This window comes from Arachis ipaensis, chromosome B10 (assembly GCF_000816755.2).
Source record: "Arachis ipaensis cultivar K30076 chromosome B10, Araip1.1, whole genome shotgun sequence".
Classification (NCBI taxonomy): domain Eukaryota; kingdom Viridiplantae; phylum Streptophyta; class Magnoliopsida; order Fabales; family Fabaceae; genus Arachis; species Arachis ipaensis.
The window spans coordinates 734,148-748,767 of NC_029794.2; the positions used below are offsets into that span (position 1 = coordinate 734,148).

The 14,620-nt window shown below is 31.1% G+C and overlaps 3 protein-coding genes and 1 long non-coding RNA gene across 5 annotated transcripts in view; 1 reads left to right on the forward strand and 3 right to left on the reverse strand.

The window, feature by feature from the left end:
* LOC107619875 (interferon-related developmental regulator 2) overlaps positions 1 to 13,757 on the reverse strand; it is a 21,288-nt gene extending 7,531 nt beyond the window's left edge. Inside the window, exons 1-7 of one of the 2 annotated variants that reach the window (XM_021114370.1) lie at positions 13,741 to 13,757; positions 13,268 to 13,439; positions 9,843 to 9,978; positions 9,632 to 9,733; positions 9,472 to 9,554; positions 9,252 to 9,349; positions 8,409 to 8,461 (exon numbers count right to left, since the gene is read on the reverse strand). In XM_021114370.1, the coding sequence (XP_020970029.1) occupies positions 8,409 to 8,461; positions 9,252 to 9,349; positions 9,472 to 9,554; positions 9,632 to 9,733; positions 9,843 to 9,978; positions 13,268 to 13,337 (542 nt within the window). In that variant the 5' untranslated portion in view covers positions 13,338 to 13,439; positions 13,741 to 13,757. The remainder of the gene's footprint in view (positions 1 to 8,408; positions 8,462 to 9,251; positions 9,350 to 9,471; positions 9,555 to 9,631; positions 9,734 to 9,842; positions 9,979 to 13,267; positions 13,440 to 13,740) is intronic. The other variant, XM_021114371.1, reaches the window with a different exon arrangement.
* On the reverse strand, positions 6,185 to 8,189 carry LOC110268320. Its single transcript, XM_021114374.1, has 7 exons — positions 8,091 to 8,189; positions 7,042 to 7,399; positions 6,896 to 6,949; positions 6,718 to 6,807; positions 6,554 to 6,640; positions 6,378 to 6,440; positions 6,185 to 6,289 (listed from the first exon to the last, which is right to left on the reverse strand). Exons 1-7 carry the CDS (start codon positions 8,141 to 8,143, stop codon positions 6,221 to 6,223), a joined length of 774 nt encoding a protein of 257 aa, XP_020970033.1. The 5' UTR covers positions 8,144 to 8,189; the 3' UTR covers positions 6,185 to 6,220.
* Positions 11,071 to 14,620, forward strand: part of LOC110268322 — a 4,969-nt gene continuing 1,419 nt past the window's right edge. The window contains exon 1 of the long non-coding RNA XR_002356509.1: positions 11,071 to 11,490. This is a non-coding gene — a long non-coding RNA (uncharacterized LOC110268322). The remainder of the gene's footprint in view (positions 11,491 to 14,620) is intronic.
* LOC107621852 lies at positions 11,553 to 12,958 on the reverse strand. Its single transcript, XM_021114375.1, has 6 exons — positions 12,567 to 12,958; positions 12,421 to 12,474; positions 12,243 to 12,332; positions 12,079 to 12,165; positions 11,903 to 11,965; positions 11,553 to 11,814 (listed from the first exon to the last, which is right to left on the reverse strand). The coding sequence occupies exons 1-6, from the start codon at positions 12,726 to 12,728 to the stop codon at positions 11,746 to 11,748; spliced, it is 525 nt and encodes a 174-aa protein (XP_020970034.1). The 5' UTR covers positions 12,729 to 12,958; the 3' UTR covers positions 11,553 to 11,745.

Sequence of the window (14,620 nt, forward strand, 5' to 3'; positions counted from 1 at the left end):
AAATCTCTTCAGGAGTCCCAATGATATTTAAATCATCAACATACATAGCAATTATAATGAATCCAGACAGATGCGGATTTCTTTATGAAAACACATGGACAAATATCATCATTTTTGAATCCATTTTTGGCCAGATACTCAGTAAGACGATTATACCACATTCGTCCAGATTGCTTTAGACCATATAAAGATCTTTGTAATTTAACTGAGTATAACCTTGCGAATATTCATTGGATGGTTTAGATATCTTTTGTCCTTCAGGGACTTTCATATAGATATCCCGATCTAATGAGCCGTATAAATAGGCTGTTACCACATCCATTAAATGCATATGCAGTTTATGATATGCACATAAACTGACCAAATAACGCAATGTTATCGCATCCACTACAGGGAAATACGTTTCTTCATAATCTATACCGGGCCTTTGTAAAAAACCTTGTGCCACAAGTCGGGCTTTATAGCACACAACTTAATTTTTCTCATTTCGTTTTTTCACAAACACCCACCGGTATCCAACAGGTTTTACATCTTCTGGTGTACGGACTACAGGTCCGAAGACTTCACATTTTGCAAGTGAGTCTAATTCAGCCTTCATGGCCTCTTTCCATTTTGGCCAATCATTCCTTTGTCGACATTCTTCGACTGATCTTGGCTCAAGATCCTTACTTTCATGCATGATATTCAATGTCACATTATATGCAAATATTTCATTGACAATTGTCTTATTTCGGTCCCATTTCTCTCCTGTAAAGACATAATTTATCGAGATCTCATCATTTTCACAATTTTCAGGTACCTGAACGTCTTCTGGCGTTATATCAGAATTTTGGACAACTGCAGGTGTCTTTACTATGCCTTTTTCAACAGAAATATTTACCTCTTTTCTCTTTCGAGGATTTTTATCTTTGGAACCGACAGGCCTGCCACACTTCTGGCGTATATTTGCTTCAGTGGCTATTTGTCCTACTGAGACATCAATTCGAATTGGGGCATTTTTCGCCCTGCCACGCTTCTGGCGTGAATTTGCTTCAGTGGCTACTTGTCCTACTGGGACATCAATTCGAATTGGGGCATTTTCCGCTGGTATATAAGATTTGGTTACCCTCTTTGTATTGGAAAATGCATCAGGCAATTCATTTGCTATTTTTTGCAAATGTATAATCTTTTGAACTTCTAGTTCACATTGCCCTGATCGAGGATTTAAATGCATCAACGATGATGCATTCCAATTAAGTTCCTTTTCAGGAAGCTTATTCTCTCCCCCTAATGTTGGAAATTTTGATTCATCAAAATGACAATCCGCAAACCGGGCTTTAAATACATCTCCCGTTTGTATCTCAAGATACTTCACTATAGAGGGAGAATCATATCCAACATATATCCCCAATTTTCTTTGGGGTCCCATTTTGGTACGATTAGGTGGTGCAATGGGAACATATATCGCACACCCAAATATTCTTAAATGGGAGACATTTGGCTGCTGGCCAAAAGCTAATTGCATAAGAGAGAACCGATGGTAACTCGTTGGCCTCAAACGAATAAGTGCTGCGGCATGTAAAATAGCATGCCCCCAAACCGAAGTTGGGAGATTTGTTCTCGTAAGTAATGGTCTAGCAATCAATTGGAGGCGTTTAATAAGTGATTCTGCTAACCCATTTTGTGTGTGAACATAAACTACTGGATGTTCAACACTTATTTCATTAGCCATACAATAAGCATCAAATGCTTGGGAAGTAAATTCACCAGCATTATCAAGACGAATTGCTTTGATTGGATTTTCTGGAAATTGTGCTTTTAATCGAATAATTTGAGCCAGTAATCTCACAAACGCCAGGTTGCGATAAGATAATAAGCACACATGTGACCATCTTGAAGATGCGTCTATTAGGACCATAAAATATCTAAAAGATCCACATGGTGGATGAATAGGTCCACATATATCAACTTGAATCCTTTCTAGGAATTCAGGGGACTCAAATCCAACCTTTACTGTTGATGGCCTTAAAATTAACTTCCCTTGAGAACATGCAGCACAACAAAATTCACTAGATTTAAGAATCTTCTGGTTCTTTAGTTGCCATTTTTCTTCAAAAAATAATAATAATAATAAAATGAGCAAAAATATATGCACAGTAAAAATTATTCACATGAATGCTTAACAAACACATATTAAATTATTCCATCATTGATCAAATAGTCAATATCTCCTTCAGAATCCTTAAAGAAATTAGATACATCATAATGAGTGGTGGAATTTTCATTATTTGAAACAAAATTTGTTTCCTTTTCTTTGTCGTCCCTTTTCAAGGATGCTTGATAAAGATCAACTAGGTGCCTTGGGGTACGACAGGTACGTGACCAATGGCCCTTTCCACCACAACGGAAGCATTTATCCTCATTTGATATACTTTACCCATTATTTCTTTCTTTATCCCACTTCTGGTGAGATCCTTTCTTGTGAACATAATTCATTTTTCTTACATAATTTTTCTTGTCATCAAAATCTTGCCATTTACCTCTTCTAGGGTTATGATTTGCCGCATTTACTTCAGGAAATGGGGCGGCACCAGCTGGGCGCGCTTCATGATTTCTCAAAAGTAACTCATTGTTGCGTTCAGCAACAAGAAAGCAAGAAATTAACTCATAATATTTTTAAATTCTTTTTCTTGATACTGCTGCTGCAGGAGCACATTCGAGACATGGAAGGTCGAAAAAATTTTCTCTAACATATCGGGCTTGAGGAAGTATCACATGATTGTACCTTTCTTCAAGGTCTTTCCACAGATCTGCAGGATCTTTTAATGTGGGATATTCATTTTTCAATCATACGTCAAGATGACGACGAAGGAAAATTATGGCTTTGGCTATATCCTTTTGGGATGTATTATTTTCAGCCTTAATGGTATCTTCAAGATCCATTGAATCAAGATGAATTTCAGCATCTAATATCCATGATAAATAATTATTTCCAGATATATCAAGAGCATTGAATTCAAGATGAGAGAGTTTCGACATAATGAAAATTTGTTACCTGAGTCTTCCTAAAAATTTGATCAGAGTCTCGTACTGATAACGTGTTGTAAAATAAATATAAAATAAAGAAGTATAAGTAGAAGACTCTAGTACCACAATTACTATTTCAATATAATAAAATGATTAATATATTTATTAATATTATATATAAAGAGTAATAGAAAAGAATATTTAAAATACTTGTAAAATAAAGGAAGAGAGAGAATTGTAGTAGAAATATAGAGAGAGAGAAGTATTGTAACATAAGGAAGAGAGAGAATAGTTTATTGCTTGTTATATCTTTTGTTGGAGGCAAAGCCTCTATTTATATACATACATAAGGTTACTTTGTCAAACCTTATTAAATGAAATCTCTCTTGAAATCTTGAACTTTATGAAAAATGGGCATCCACATCCTTTGTACTTACCATAACAAAGACATCTTTTTTGCGGTTGATTAATTTAGGAATTTATTGTATATTGTATTATTGTATATGTATAGAAAGAGACTTAAAAAATATTATTGAATCATATATAAATTAACAAATCAAATAAATATATTATACAATATTTTTTATAAATTAACTTCTAAGTTTAATATTATAGTAAAAGACAAATAGGTCCCTAACCTTTTTAGACGGGATATTTTAATTCATCGAGATTGAAAAATACATTTAAATTTCTCACCTTATAGAACGCGTGACAATTATACTCTTCCGTAAAGTTGGGGTTCAAAATGGTAACAGAAAGTGCTGACCTAGAGGGGAGAATGATGAGGTGTCCGTTTTGGTTGATAATGTGGATAGTGAACAAATTATTAATGAACAAATCGATCTTTATGCATCAAAACGACGTCGTCTCAATCCTCCATCTTACTTCACCTCTTCGTAATCCCCATAATACCCATACCCAACTAACCAACTTTAGTTATTATAGAAAACCCTACCAAAAAACAAATAGCGTCTTTCTCCCTTAAAAAAGAATGTCTTCTTCCACTTGAAAGTGGTGTTGTGCTAAGTGTACATTGTGGTTGACGAAAGTTACGACAAATTTTGTCTGTCAAGAAGTTGCCATTTTCTACCGAGGCAAGGATAATATTCGAAGTTATGTGTATTGTTATTTAAATGTTTGTGATAATATAATGCATGGGGTTGGGTTTAGGGGTGATTGCATATTTTCTTTCGTGTAAAAGAAGAAGAAAAGATTATGTGAAGTTTATTGATTCAAATTTTCAAGTACTTGATCTAGGGATTTAATCCATGATTTATGTATTTATTGATAATGTAGATGAATGATATATATGCGGTTTCTGTTTTTCATCACAAAGGCCATTTTAGTATAACACCCAATAAAACTCTTGTGTATGTTAATGAAAAATTTGAAAAATTTTCGAAAAAGGACTTAGACTTCGTGAATTTTGGGGATTTGGTAACATTATTTAAGGGTCTGAGTTATGCATCCTATATGCGAGTTTATTGGTATGACCCAACAAGCAGTGATATTGAGTCTGGATTGCACATTCTGGGAGGAGATGAAGGAATTAATAAACTTCGAGAGAACAAGTTAAGAAATTCAATCACCGATGAATTTTACATATACTTCGACCACCCCGTTGATGAGTCAGAGATAATGAATAATACAAGAAAATAAGATGCTGCTGCAGAAAAGGGGCGAAAGAATTTGATGATCCATTTGATGTTGATAGCATCATGAGGGAAGTTTTAGTCATTATCATCAACAGAAGATGATGGGTATAAAAGTGAAGAAGACGAACTGTATAAACCTACTTCGATTGTGTTTGAAACTATTTCAGATGAGGATTATTCTAGCTTTAATGAGAAAGATGATGGGATGCAAAGAAAAAGAGAAGGTTGTGCCAAAGAAAAAGGTCAATGTGAAGCAAGTAAAAAAGACATAGTCAAGTGGAAGTAAAAAAGAAATTAGACCAAGGAGTGCAAGTGGAGTGATGCTAAAAGAACTATGTCTACTGTGAAGCCCAAAAGAATTAGGCCTATTGTGAAGCCCAAAGTAACTGGACCTACTGTAAAGTCCAATGGAACTAGGCCTGCTGTACATCCTAGAGAAGTTGTGCCTACTATGCAGCCCAATGATAGGCCTCCAATCGGCCTTTATGTAAATGAAGAGGATTTAGATGTTGATGACCCTATTTATCAGTATGAATTAGAGGATCTTCACACACCAATGTCTTCAGAAGATGAGGGATATAGACATGAATTTTCAGTATTTAATGATGAGTATGGATTTGGAGAGGCTAGATTTGAAGTTGGAACCAAGTTTGCAATCATTAATCGGTTCAAAGAGGTGGTAAGGAATATGTTCATATCTGAAGGGAGGAAACTTATCTAGATAAAAAATGATAAGGAAAGGGTGAGAGTTGGCTGCAGAGGCGAAGACTGTTCATGGTTGGCACATTTATCCTAAAATAACACACTATTATGCTTTCAAGTAAAGACTTACAAGTCATAGCATACCTGTGCAAAAAAATTAGGTAGTAATGCTGCTGATCAACACTGGATCAGTAAGAAAGTGGAGAAGTATGTTCTTTATTTCTCACATTTCACTCTTATGATTTGGCAGGGCATTAATGTTAAAACTACAGAAATGCAAGACACAGCAAAGTCATTTTCATCATTGGCAAATCAAGTGCTCCGAACAGCAGAACAAGATAGACGAAGTTCATAAAAGGCACTGAACAAGTGGATTCAGTTTACCCGGTTTTTGTTGGGAAAAAAACTTGTATTTAAGTTTGTTTTTTAGTTTTGTATATTCTCTTTAAAATTGTGATCCTTCCCTCACACAGATTTCTATTAGTTTCGGTTGTTATTCAGTCTTCAAATATTCACAAATAAATATACATGTAAAATAGCCGAGTTGATGAGAACAGGACCAAAATGAGCATTAAGAAATTGATCTAACAATCTTCCGAATAAGGTAAATTATTGGATTGATTCTTGAAACTTCAAACAAGCTAAGTAAAACATGAAAGAACCAAATTAAAATTTTAAAATCTATTAAGGTTAAAGACTTAAATTACAGGGTCACTATTTAAGAGTATAATATAACTGTAACACTTAATTATGAGAAAAATCACTAATCTAACAATACTCAATAACTGAAAATTCAAAGGATTATTCCAAAGTTAATCATGTACAAAATTAAATATTAATTAATTAGAAAAAAGAAACTAAGAAAGTAGTCCAAAAAGAGATACTGCACTCTCAACCTCTTCGAAATATCCCTTGCCTTTTCTCTCCTGAGACAAAATAAGTTTTAAGTATAAATTAGTTAATCAACATATTTTCATATATGGAGAAGATCACGGTGGAAAAAGAAAAAATCACCTCTGCAAATGTGCGCTTTTTGTTCATAAGTTTGGTCTTTGATTTATCAATAATTGACTTTGTCTGAAAGATAGAATCATGAAATGATAAAGTAAGCAAAAAAAATATATGTAAATAAAAAGATGAATTTAATAGTTATTTTTACTAATATGACGGTAAAAAAATTTTGACTATACCTGTTCTCGCTCTTTCTTTATTTGACTTTTTGTTAATAGTTCAGGATCTTTCCCTCGAGTACCAGGGAGATATACCTTTGCCTCAATCTGTTAGAAATGAAGTAAATTATTAGTAAATTCAAAAATTAAATTTATCCAAGAAAAACAAAACTCATTTTCCTAACCTTTTCAAAGGTAGGTTCATATAGGGTTGGAGTTTCTTCCTCTTCATAATAAGGTTCAAATGCAAATAATTCTTGAATGACTTCGTTTTCCTAATATAACAACGATAAAAAAAAATCATATACTTGATAATAAATAAGAGTTATTTATTAATTATGTAGTGATTTTTTAAAAGCTAACCATCAAATAATTTGAAAATTCTTCCTCTCCCAGAAAATTCTTGATGAATTTGAGCTATTCATAAAAGAAAAAAAATGTTAGAAATAAATCAAAATCAAAAACAAACTAGGACCAAGTAAACAATGAATAAGTATTGTTTAATATACCTGTGTAATTGAAGACCATGATGTTAGAATTAATTTTTGTTCATAAAATGTTTCATAATATTTTGGACGTTTATCTTCTTTAAAGTACATTAAGACGTCCCAGTCGGTTCTAGCAGCATTGTTGAACATTTGTTTCAGAGGAGGTGCAGTTTTAGCTTCCATTGAAGTACTCTCTAGTTGCTTCAAAATGATGTTTTTAATGTATTTTCTTAATCCATCATAAGACTCTGATAATAATTCTTCAGTTTTAACAAAAAATCTGTCAACTTTGTCATACTCAAATATCAAAGCTAATGCTTCACCAGCAGCAACGCAAGTTGCATCTTCTTTGAGTAATGTCAAGAACCAAGAAATTACCCTGCATCAAGAATCATTAATTAAAGCAAAGTTAAATTGTGACAATTAAGATTGTATTGAGGATTTAATTTTCATGTATCGAAGAAGTAGGATGGTTTATGGACGAGGTCTGGTTTAATTAGATTTAAACCCGTTCCTAACAAAATATCAGGTCTATTTTGACCCGACTCGAAAACAATTTGAAATAGATCGGATTAATTGGATGAATTCGATGTAAAATTAGTATATATAAATAAAAGTTTACTTTAAAAATTAAATTTAATAAATGTTATATTATATTTATACAAAATAAATTATTTTAAAATAAAAACAATACAATTAAATAAATATTAATTGAAATATAAAAGTATAATATGACATTATTAATTTCACTTTAAAATATATATTTTTATAATAAAAAATAACTTCAGGATAGATCAAGTTCGAAAATAACTTCAGATAAAAATGACAACCCAAACCTGTCAAAATATGTTTTGAATTTGGGTTGAGTTTCGTGCTAAGTCTTTAGCATCCTTTACAAAAAAGTTTACAATTTTATAGAGAGATTCGATCATATATTATCACATTATAAAAAATGATTAACTTTTAAACTTATCCAATTATGTATTATCATATCTAAAAAAATTAATTTTTATATTTTTAATGCATCAAAATTAAAACTCTTATACAAGATAGAAAATTAATGGACTTACCCTTGCCAACAGAAGATGATTTCCAACCTATATACTCTTGTAAGTAAAAACATCCAACTATAAATTAATGTTGATAGAGTAGTAGCAGAGATTTGGTTTTTATGTTAAAAAAAAAAAAAAAGAAAGAAGAGAAAAGAAAAGCTTCCTAAGTAATAATAAATATATACAAAACAGATCATACTTCAATTAATAAAAATTTAACTAAAGATTTTTGAGTAAATAAAAATACGTACACCAACCTTGGATTTAGGACAAATATATTCCCAAATCACTTGCATGGCTGCTTGAATTTCCACTGTATTGCTTGCACAGAAAAATGTGACTATGGCCAAACACTCTATAAGCGCAATAAAGCCACATGGTTCCAAAAGCTGCATAGAGATTAGGATTTTATTAAATTTCAAACATCTTTTCATATATTATATTTATTGGTTTATTTATTTATAATTCTTTTTTAAATAAAATAAAAAATATTATTTTTTCAACACAATATTTGAACTTTAATGTTTCAAATACGATTTTTTCTAGAGCAAATTCGCCACACTCCGTCAAACTCTATAAAAAATTATATTGTTCGTCTTATTTCTGGCAAATTTCACTCAAATTTTGTAAAATTTACATTTTTAATCCATATCATCGTCTCCAAAATAGTATATAGATCTTCAAACAGTATATAGGAATACACAAAAATACAAAGACAACATAGATGGCTTCTTCAAAGATATTTTTTAATTATAAATTTAAAAAAACAAGTCATATTTAACGATGACACCCATTATCGTCTTAAAAGATACACAGGTACACTAGAATAAGCCATATTTAACAATGATTTTTTTAATTATAAATTTAAAAAATAACTATTTCCCAAAAATAAAATACGACTTATTCTTGTATACTTTTGTGTACTCTCATGTACTCTAGAGACGATGATAATGGTTACCATTGTTAACTTTTCAAACTCAATATGATATATTTGAAGTGAAGTTTGCCAGAGGTAACTTGCCCAAATGCAAAAAAAAAAAAAATCGTATTTGAAGAATTAAAGTTCAAAAATCGTATTTGAAAAAATAATAATTTTTTTTTATTTTATTTTAGTGAAAAACTATTTATTTATTAATATTAACAACTTAAAAAACATTATGAAATTATATGTTAAAATACCTTGTTGGGAACTCGAAGCAGTTCAGTAACTAGAGAAGTTGTGTATCTGTATATTTCATCTGCATTCTCAGTCTCAACAACATATATTGCCAATAACCCTGAACTCATTTTTCATATAAATTAAAACATCAAATTAGGTCATAGTTATTGAGTAAGAAAAATAAAAGTCAATAAGCCTATTAAATATTATTATGATTGAGAAAAAGAGTTTAAGACGAACCAAGAGCTTGAGAAGCCAATTGTTTCTCTTTAGTCAAACCTTTTTTAAGGCAATTTAACATTTGGTCCAAGTAAGTGAGGAAGCTGTAAAAAAAAGCACTCATTAATAATTCAAATCTATTTAGGAAAATTGAACAAGAATTAATAGTATATAGCCTTACTAGTTTTCCAAAATACTGTCTAGAACTTCTTCATTTTCTTCTTGATCTCCGTCGTGAAAGATTTTAATAAAAGCCGATAATCCTTCCTCTCTAACACAAGCCCTTCAATAATAAAAGAAAACAAAAATGTACAATAATAAATATAAAAAATAAACGTATCATATAAAATATTTTTTTTAAATAAAAAAGAGAAAGAAAAAAAAAACCATACTTTTTATTTTCTAATTTTTCCATGCGACATGAAATGCGACGTGAGACAAGTGTCATTGGACCACGAATTCTAATAAGCTTAGGCCATGGTACCACACGAGTTTCTTCATCATCAATTTCATCGAATCTTTCTTTGCCTGTAAAATAACATTCCAATCAAGAATTAAACTAAAGTAATAACTTACACATTAACGCCAAGAAACGATAGTTCAAATAACATAGTCTTTCTATCTTCACCTAAAGATTTAGAATTGGAAACTCTCTTAACTTTGAAAAAAAAAAACAAAAGAGGAATAAATTGTGGAAGCAATACTGCACATGTGGAATAACAATTTGAAAAAGAGGAACACGTAAATGTAAATTGTGGAAGAAGTACTCCACATGTAAAATAACAATTTATGATTTGATAATGAAATATTGCAATCGATAGTATATAAGAAACAATAATTTTAAATGCACATTAATTTTGGTTGTGAGTGTTGGACAGAACCGTTTACAAAAGAGGAATAAATAAACTTGTGCTACTTGCAATGAGTTCACAATTAAAATGTTATTATTTATAACAAATAAATAGGGTTATTGAAAATGATATTGAACAATGAGAAGAGTAAACGGCAAAGTTGAAAATCTTTTGGAAGATACTTGAGACAAATTTCCTACGTTGGCGGCACCGAATTGTGACGTTGGTCTGAGACCAAGAATTGAGCTCTAGCAGGAAACCACAAGAGGAGGAATGGAGTTTGACTGGTTTCTGTAATTTATGCAATACGGCTCCGTCGGAGATGGACATCTCGATGTACAATTTGTTTTGAGAAAAAAACAATGGCTCATGGGATTGGGAGAGGATGGAGGAAATAGGATCTTGGTACGGAGAAGTGCTAAGAGGGTGAGGGTTTGAGAAAGGAAATAAGCTCTTTGGTTTTGAGAGCTTTTTGTTGGGGTAAATCATAAATGTTAATTTGTGTTTTTGTTGTTTTAGAAATAAGGATTGACTTGGAAAAAGTTAATTTGTTGGTTTTTATTGTGTTTTTTAGTTTTTTTTTTTTGTGTCTTTTTATGTGAAAATAAAAGTTGATTTGACAAGATTTGAGTGGTGGATTCTAAAATTTTGCCAGTAAGCATTGGTGCTGACATGACGTTAGTAGAAGAAGAGAAATAACTTAGAAGTAATGTGGGTAAACCTATGTACCTACTTTTATATATTAAGAATAGATGCTGCTGATCAACACTGGATCAGTAAAAAAGTGGAGAAATATGTTCTTCATTTTTCACATTTCACTCTTATGATTTGGCAGGGCATTAATGTTAAAACTACAGAAATGCAAGACGCAGCAAAGTCATTTTCATCATTGACAAATCAAGTGCTCCTAACAACAGAACAAGATAGACGAAGTTCATAAAAGGCACTCAACAAGTGGATTCAGTTTACCCGATTTTTGTTGGGAAAAAAACTTGTATTTAAGTTTGTTTTATAGTTTTGTATATTCTCTTTAGAATTGTGATCCTTTCCTCACACACATTTCTATTAGTTTCAGTTGTTATTCAGTGTTCAAATATTCACAAATAAATATACATGTAAAATAGCCGAGTTGATGAGAACAGGACCAAAATGAGCATTAAGAAATTGATCTAACAATCTTACGAATAAGGTAAATTATTAGATTGATTCTTGAAACTTCAAACAAGCTAAGTAAAACATGAAAGAACCAAATTAAAATTTTAAAATCTATTAAGGTTAAAGACTTAAATTACAGGGTCACTGTTTAAGAGTATAATATAACTACAGCATTCTTAATTATGAGAAAAATCACTAACCTAACAATACTCAATAACTGAAAATTCAAAGGATTATTCCAAAGTTAATCATGTACAAAATTAAATATTAATTAATTAGAAAAAAGAAACTAAGAAAGTAGTCCAAAAAGAGATACTGCACTCTCAACCTCTTCGAAATATCCCTTGCCTTTTCTCTCCTGAGACAAAATAAGTTTTAAGTATAAATTAGTTAATCAACATATTTTCATATATGGAGAAGATCACGGTGGAAAAAGAAAAAATCACCTCTGCAAATGTGCGCTTTTTGTTCATAAGTTTGGTCTTTGATTTATCAATAATTGACTTTGTCTGAAAGATAGAATCATGAAATGATAAAGTAAGCAAAAAAAATATATGTAAATAAAAAGATGAATTTAATAGTTATTTTTACTAATATGACGGTAAAAAAAGTTTGACTATACCTGTTCTCGCTCTTTCTTCATTTGACTTTTTGTTAATAGTTCAGGATCTTTCCCTCGAGTACCAAGGAGATATACCTTTGCCTCAATCTGTTAGAAATGAAGTAAATTATTAGTAAATTCAAAAATTAAATTTATCCAAGAAAAACAAAACTCATTTTCCTAACCTTTTCAAAGGTAGGTTCATATAGGGTTGGAGTTTCTTCCTCTTCATAATAAGGTTCAAATGCAAATAATTCTTGAATGACTTCGTTTTCCTAATATAACAACGATAAAAACAAATCAAATACTTGATAATAAATAAGAGTTATTTATTAATTATGTAGTGATTTTTTAAAAGCTAACCATCAAATAATTTGAAAATTCTTCTTCTCCCAGAAAATTCTTGATGAATTTGAGCTATTCATAAAAGAGAAAAAATGTTAGAAATAAATCAAAATCAAGAACAAACTAGGACCAAGTAAACAATGAATAAGTATTGTTTAATATACCTGTGTAATTGAAGACCATGATGTTAGAATTAATTTTTGTTCATAAAATGTTTCATAATATTTTGGACGTTTATCTTCCTTAAAGTACATTAAGACGTCCCAGTCGGTTCTAGCAGCATTGTTGAACATTTGTTTCAGAGGAGGTGCAGTTTTAGCTTCCATTGAAGTACTCTCTAGTTGCTTCAAAATGATGTTTTTAATGTATTTTCTTAATCCATCATAAGACTCTGATAATAATTCTTCAGTTTTAACAAAAAATCTGTCAACTTTGTCATACTCAAATATCAAAGCTAATGCTTCACCAGCAGCAACGCAAGTTGCATCTTCTTTGAGTAATGTCAAGAACCAAGAAATTACCCTGCATCAAGAATCATTAATTAAAGCAAAGTTAAATTGTGACAATTAAGATTGTATTGAGGATTTAATTTTCATGTATCGAAGAAGTAGGATGGTTTATGGACGAGGTCTGGTTTAATTAGATTTAAACCCGTTCCTAACAAAATATCAGGTCTATTTTGGCCTAAAATAACATTCCAATCAAGAATTAAACTAAAGTAATAACTTACACATTAACGCCAAGAAACGATAGTTCAAATAACGTAGTCTTTCTATCTTCACCTAAAGATTTAGAATTGGAAACTCTCTTAACTTTGAAAAAAAAAAAACAAAAAAACTGACCAAAACTGAGGTGATATAATTACCTTTCTTTCCCTTTGCAATTTTTTTCTCAGCTTTCCTCATCTGCACAGTATCTCTCTTGATCCCCACCATCTCCACTTGAATGAAGACAGACAACACAAATTGATTGAAGTTGAAGATTTTTAATGCGACTTGTGTGTAACAACAATCGCTTTCTTCACACTCTGCACAAAACTGTTGATGCGAGGAGGCGGAGACAGGAAGCACCGGACGATCAGCCACAACCGAGTTGAAGAAGATTGTTAGAATTTCAAAAAATTTAAAATATATATAGAGATAAAAAATTTAAAAATCGCTGCCTATATCTTTTATTTATTTAAGATAAGATAAGATAAGATAAATAAACAAAAGATTCAAGCAGTGAGTTCTAAATTTTAAACAGAACAAAAAGATATGATATGATAAACACAGAGATTTTAGGTGAAATTAAAAATTTTGAAGTGAATTTAATATTTTCACAATCTCCATTACCTACCTAGCGGAGTTGTTTTATCTAAGATAATAAACTTTGCTTCCGCCTCGTTGCATCGGCTGCTCCAGATTGAAGAACATCCTCTATCTCTACTTGGGAATAAAAGTTTGCAATCTTGGAGATTATCTATGTTGAGAATTTATTTATTTTTATTTTATTTTATTTTTTTCGTCTCAGATTGTGCAATGTTAGCTACTGTAAATAATCTCCTAAGGTGCATTAGAAACAAAAAATGGAAAAGTCTAGGGGCAGTAACTTTGTTAAATTCTGACCAGCATGTAACCAGCAAAAAAAAGTGAGCCATTGGATGAAATTTCACACAAATCTCACACCATTAAAACTATCGTTGATAGCTACTTGATAGTTATAAATCACAAAAAATACTAGCCCCCTAGCATTCCTCACAAAAAATTATTCAAGAAAAAATCTGATAATGCAGGAAACAAAGTCATTTTCGTCTGCACTAAGTGGATTCAATTTACCCAGTTTTTATTGGGAAAGCTTAAGTTTGTTCTATAGTGTTGTATATTCTCTTTAAAATTGTAATCCTTCCTTCGCACACATTTTTATTAGTTTTGGGTTGTTATTCAATGCTCAAGTATTAACAAACAAGTATACATGTAAATAAGCCAAGCTTATTAAAAAGAAAAGGAAAGACATGCCTATCCCTTACTTTCTTTGCTTGTGAAAAATTGTTAGTAGCATTACATAATAATATAGGTCACTAGAATTGATAAGATCCTTTGAAAGTTTGAAGTAATACAGAAGATGGGTCAGGAGAGGAGATCCGAACTCAGAATAGGTGATTCTCATTATCAAGTCAACATCGGATTGTCCAACCATTATTGTTGATGAGAACAGAAAAAAAATTAGCATTAAGAAA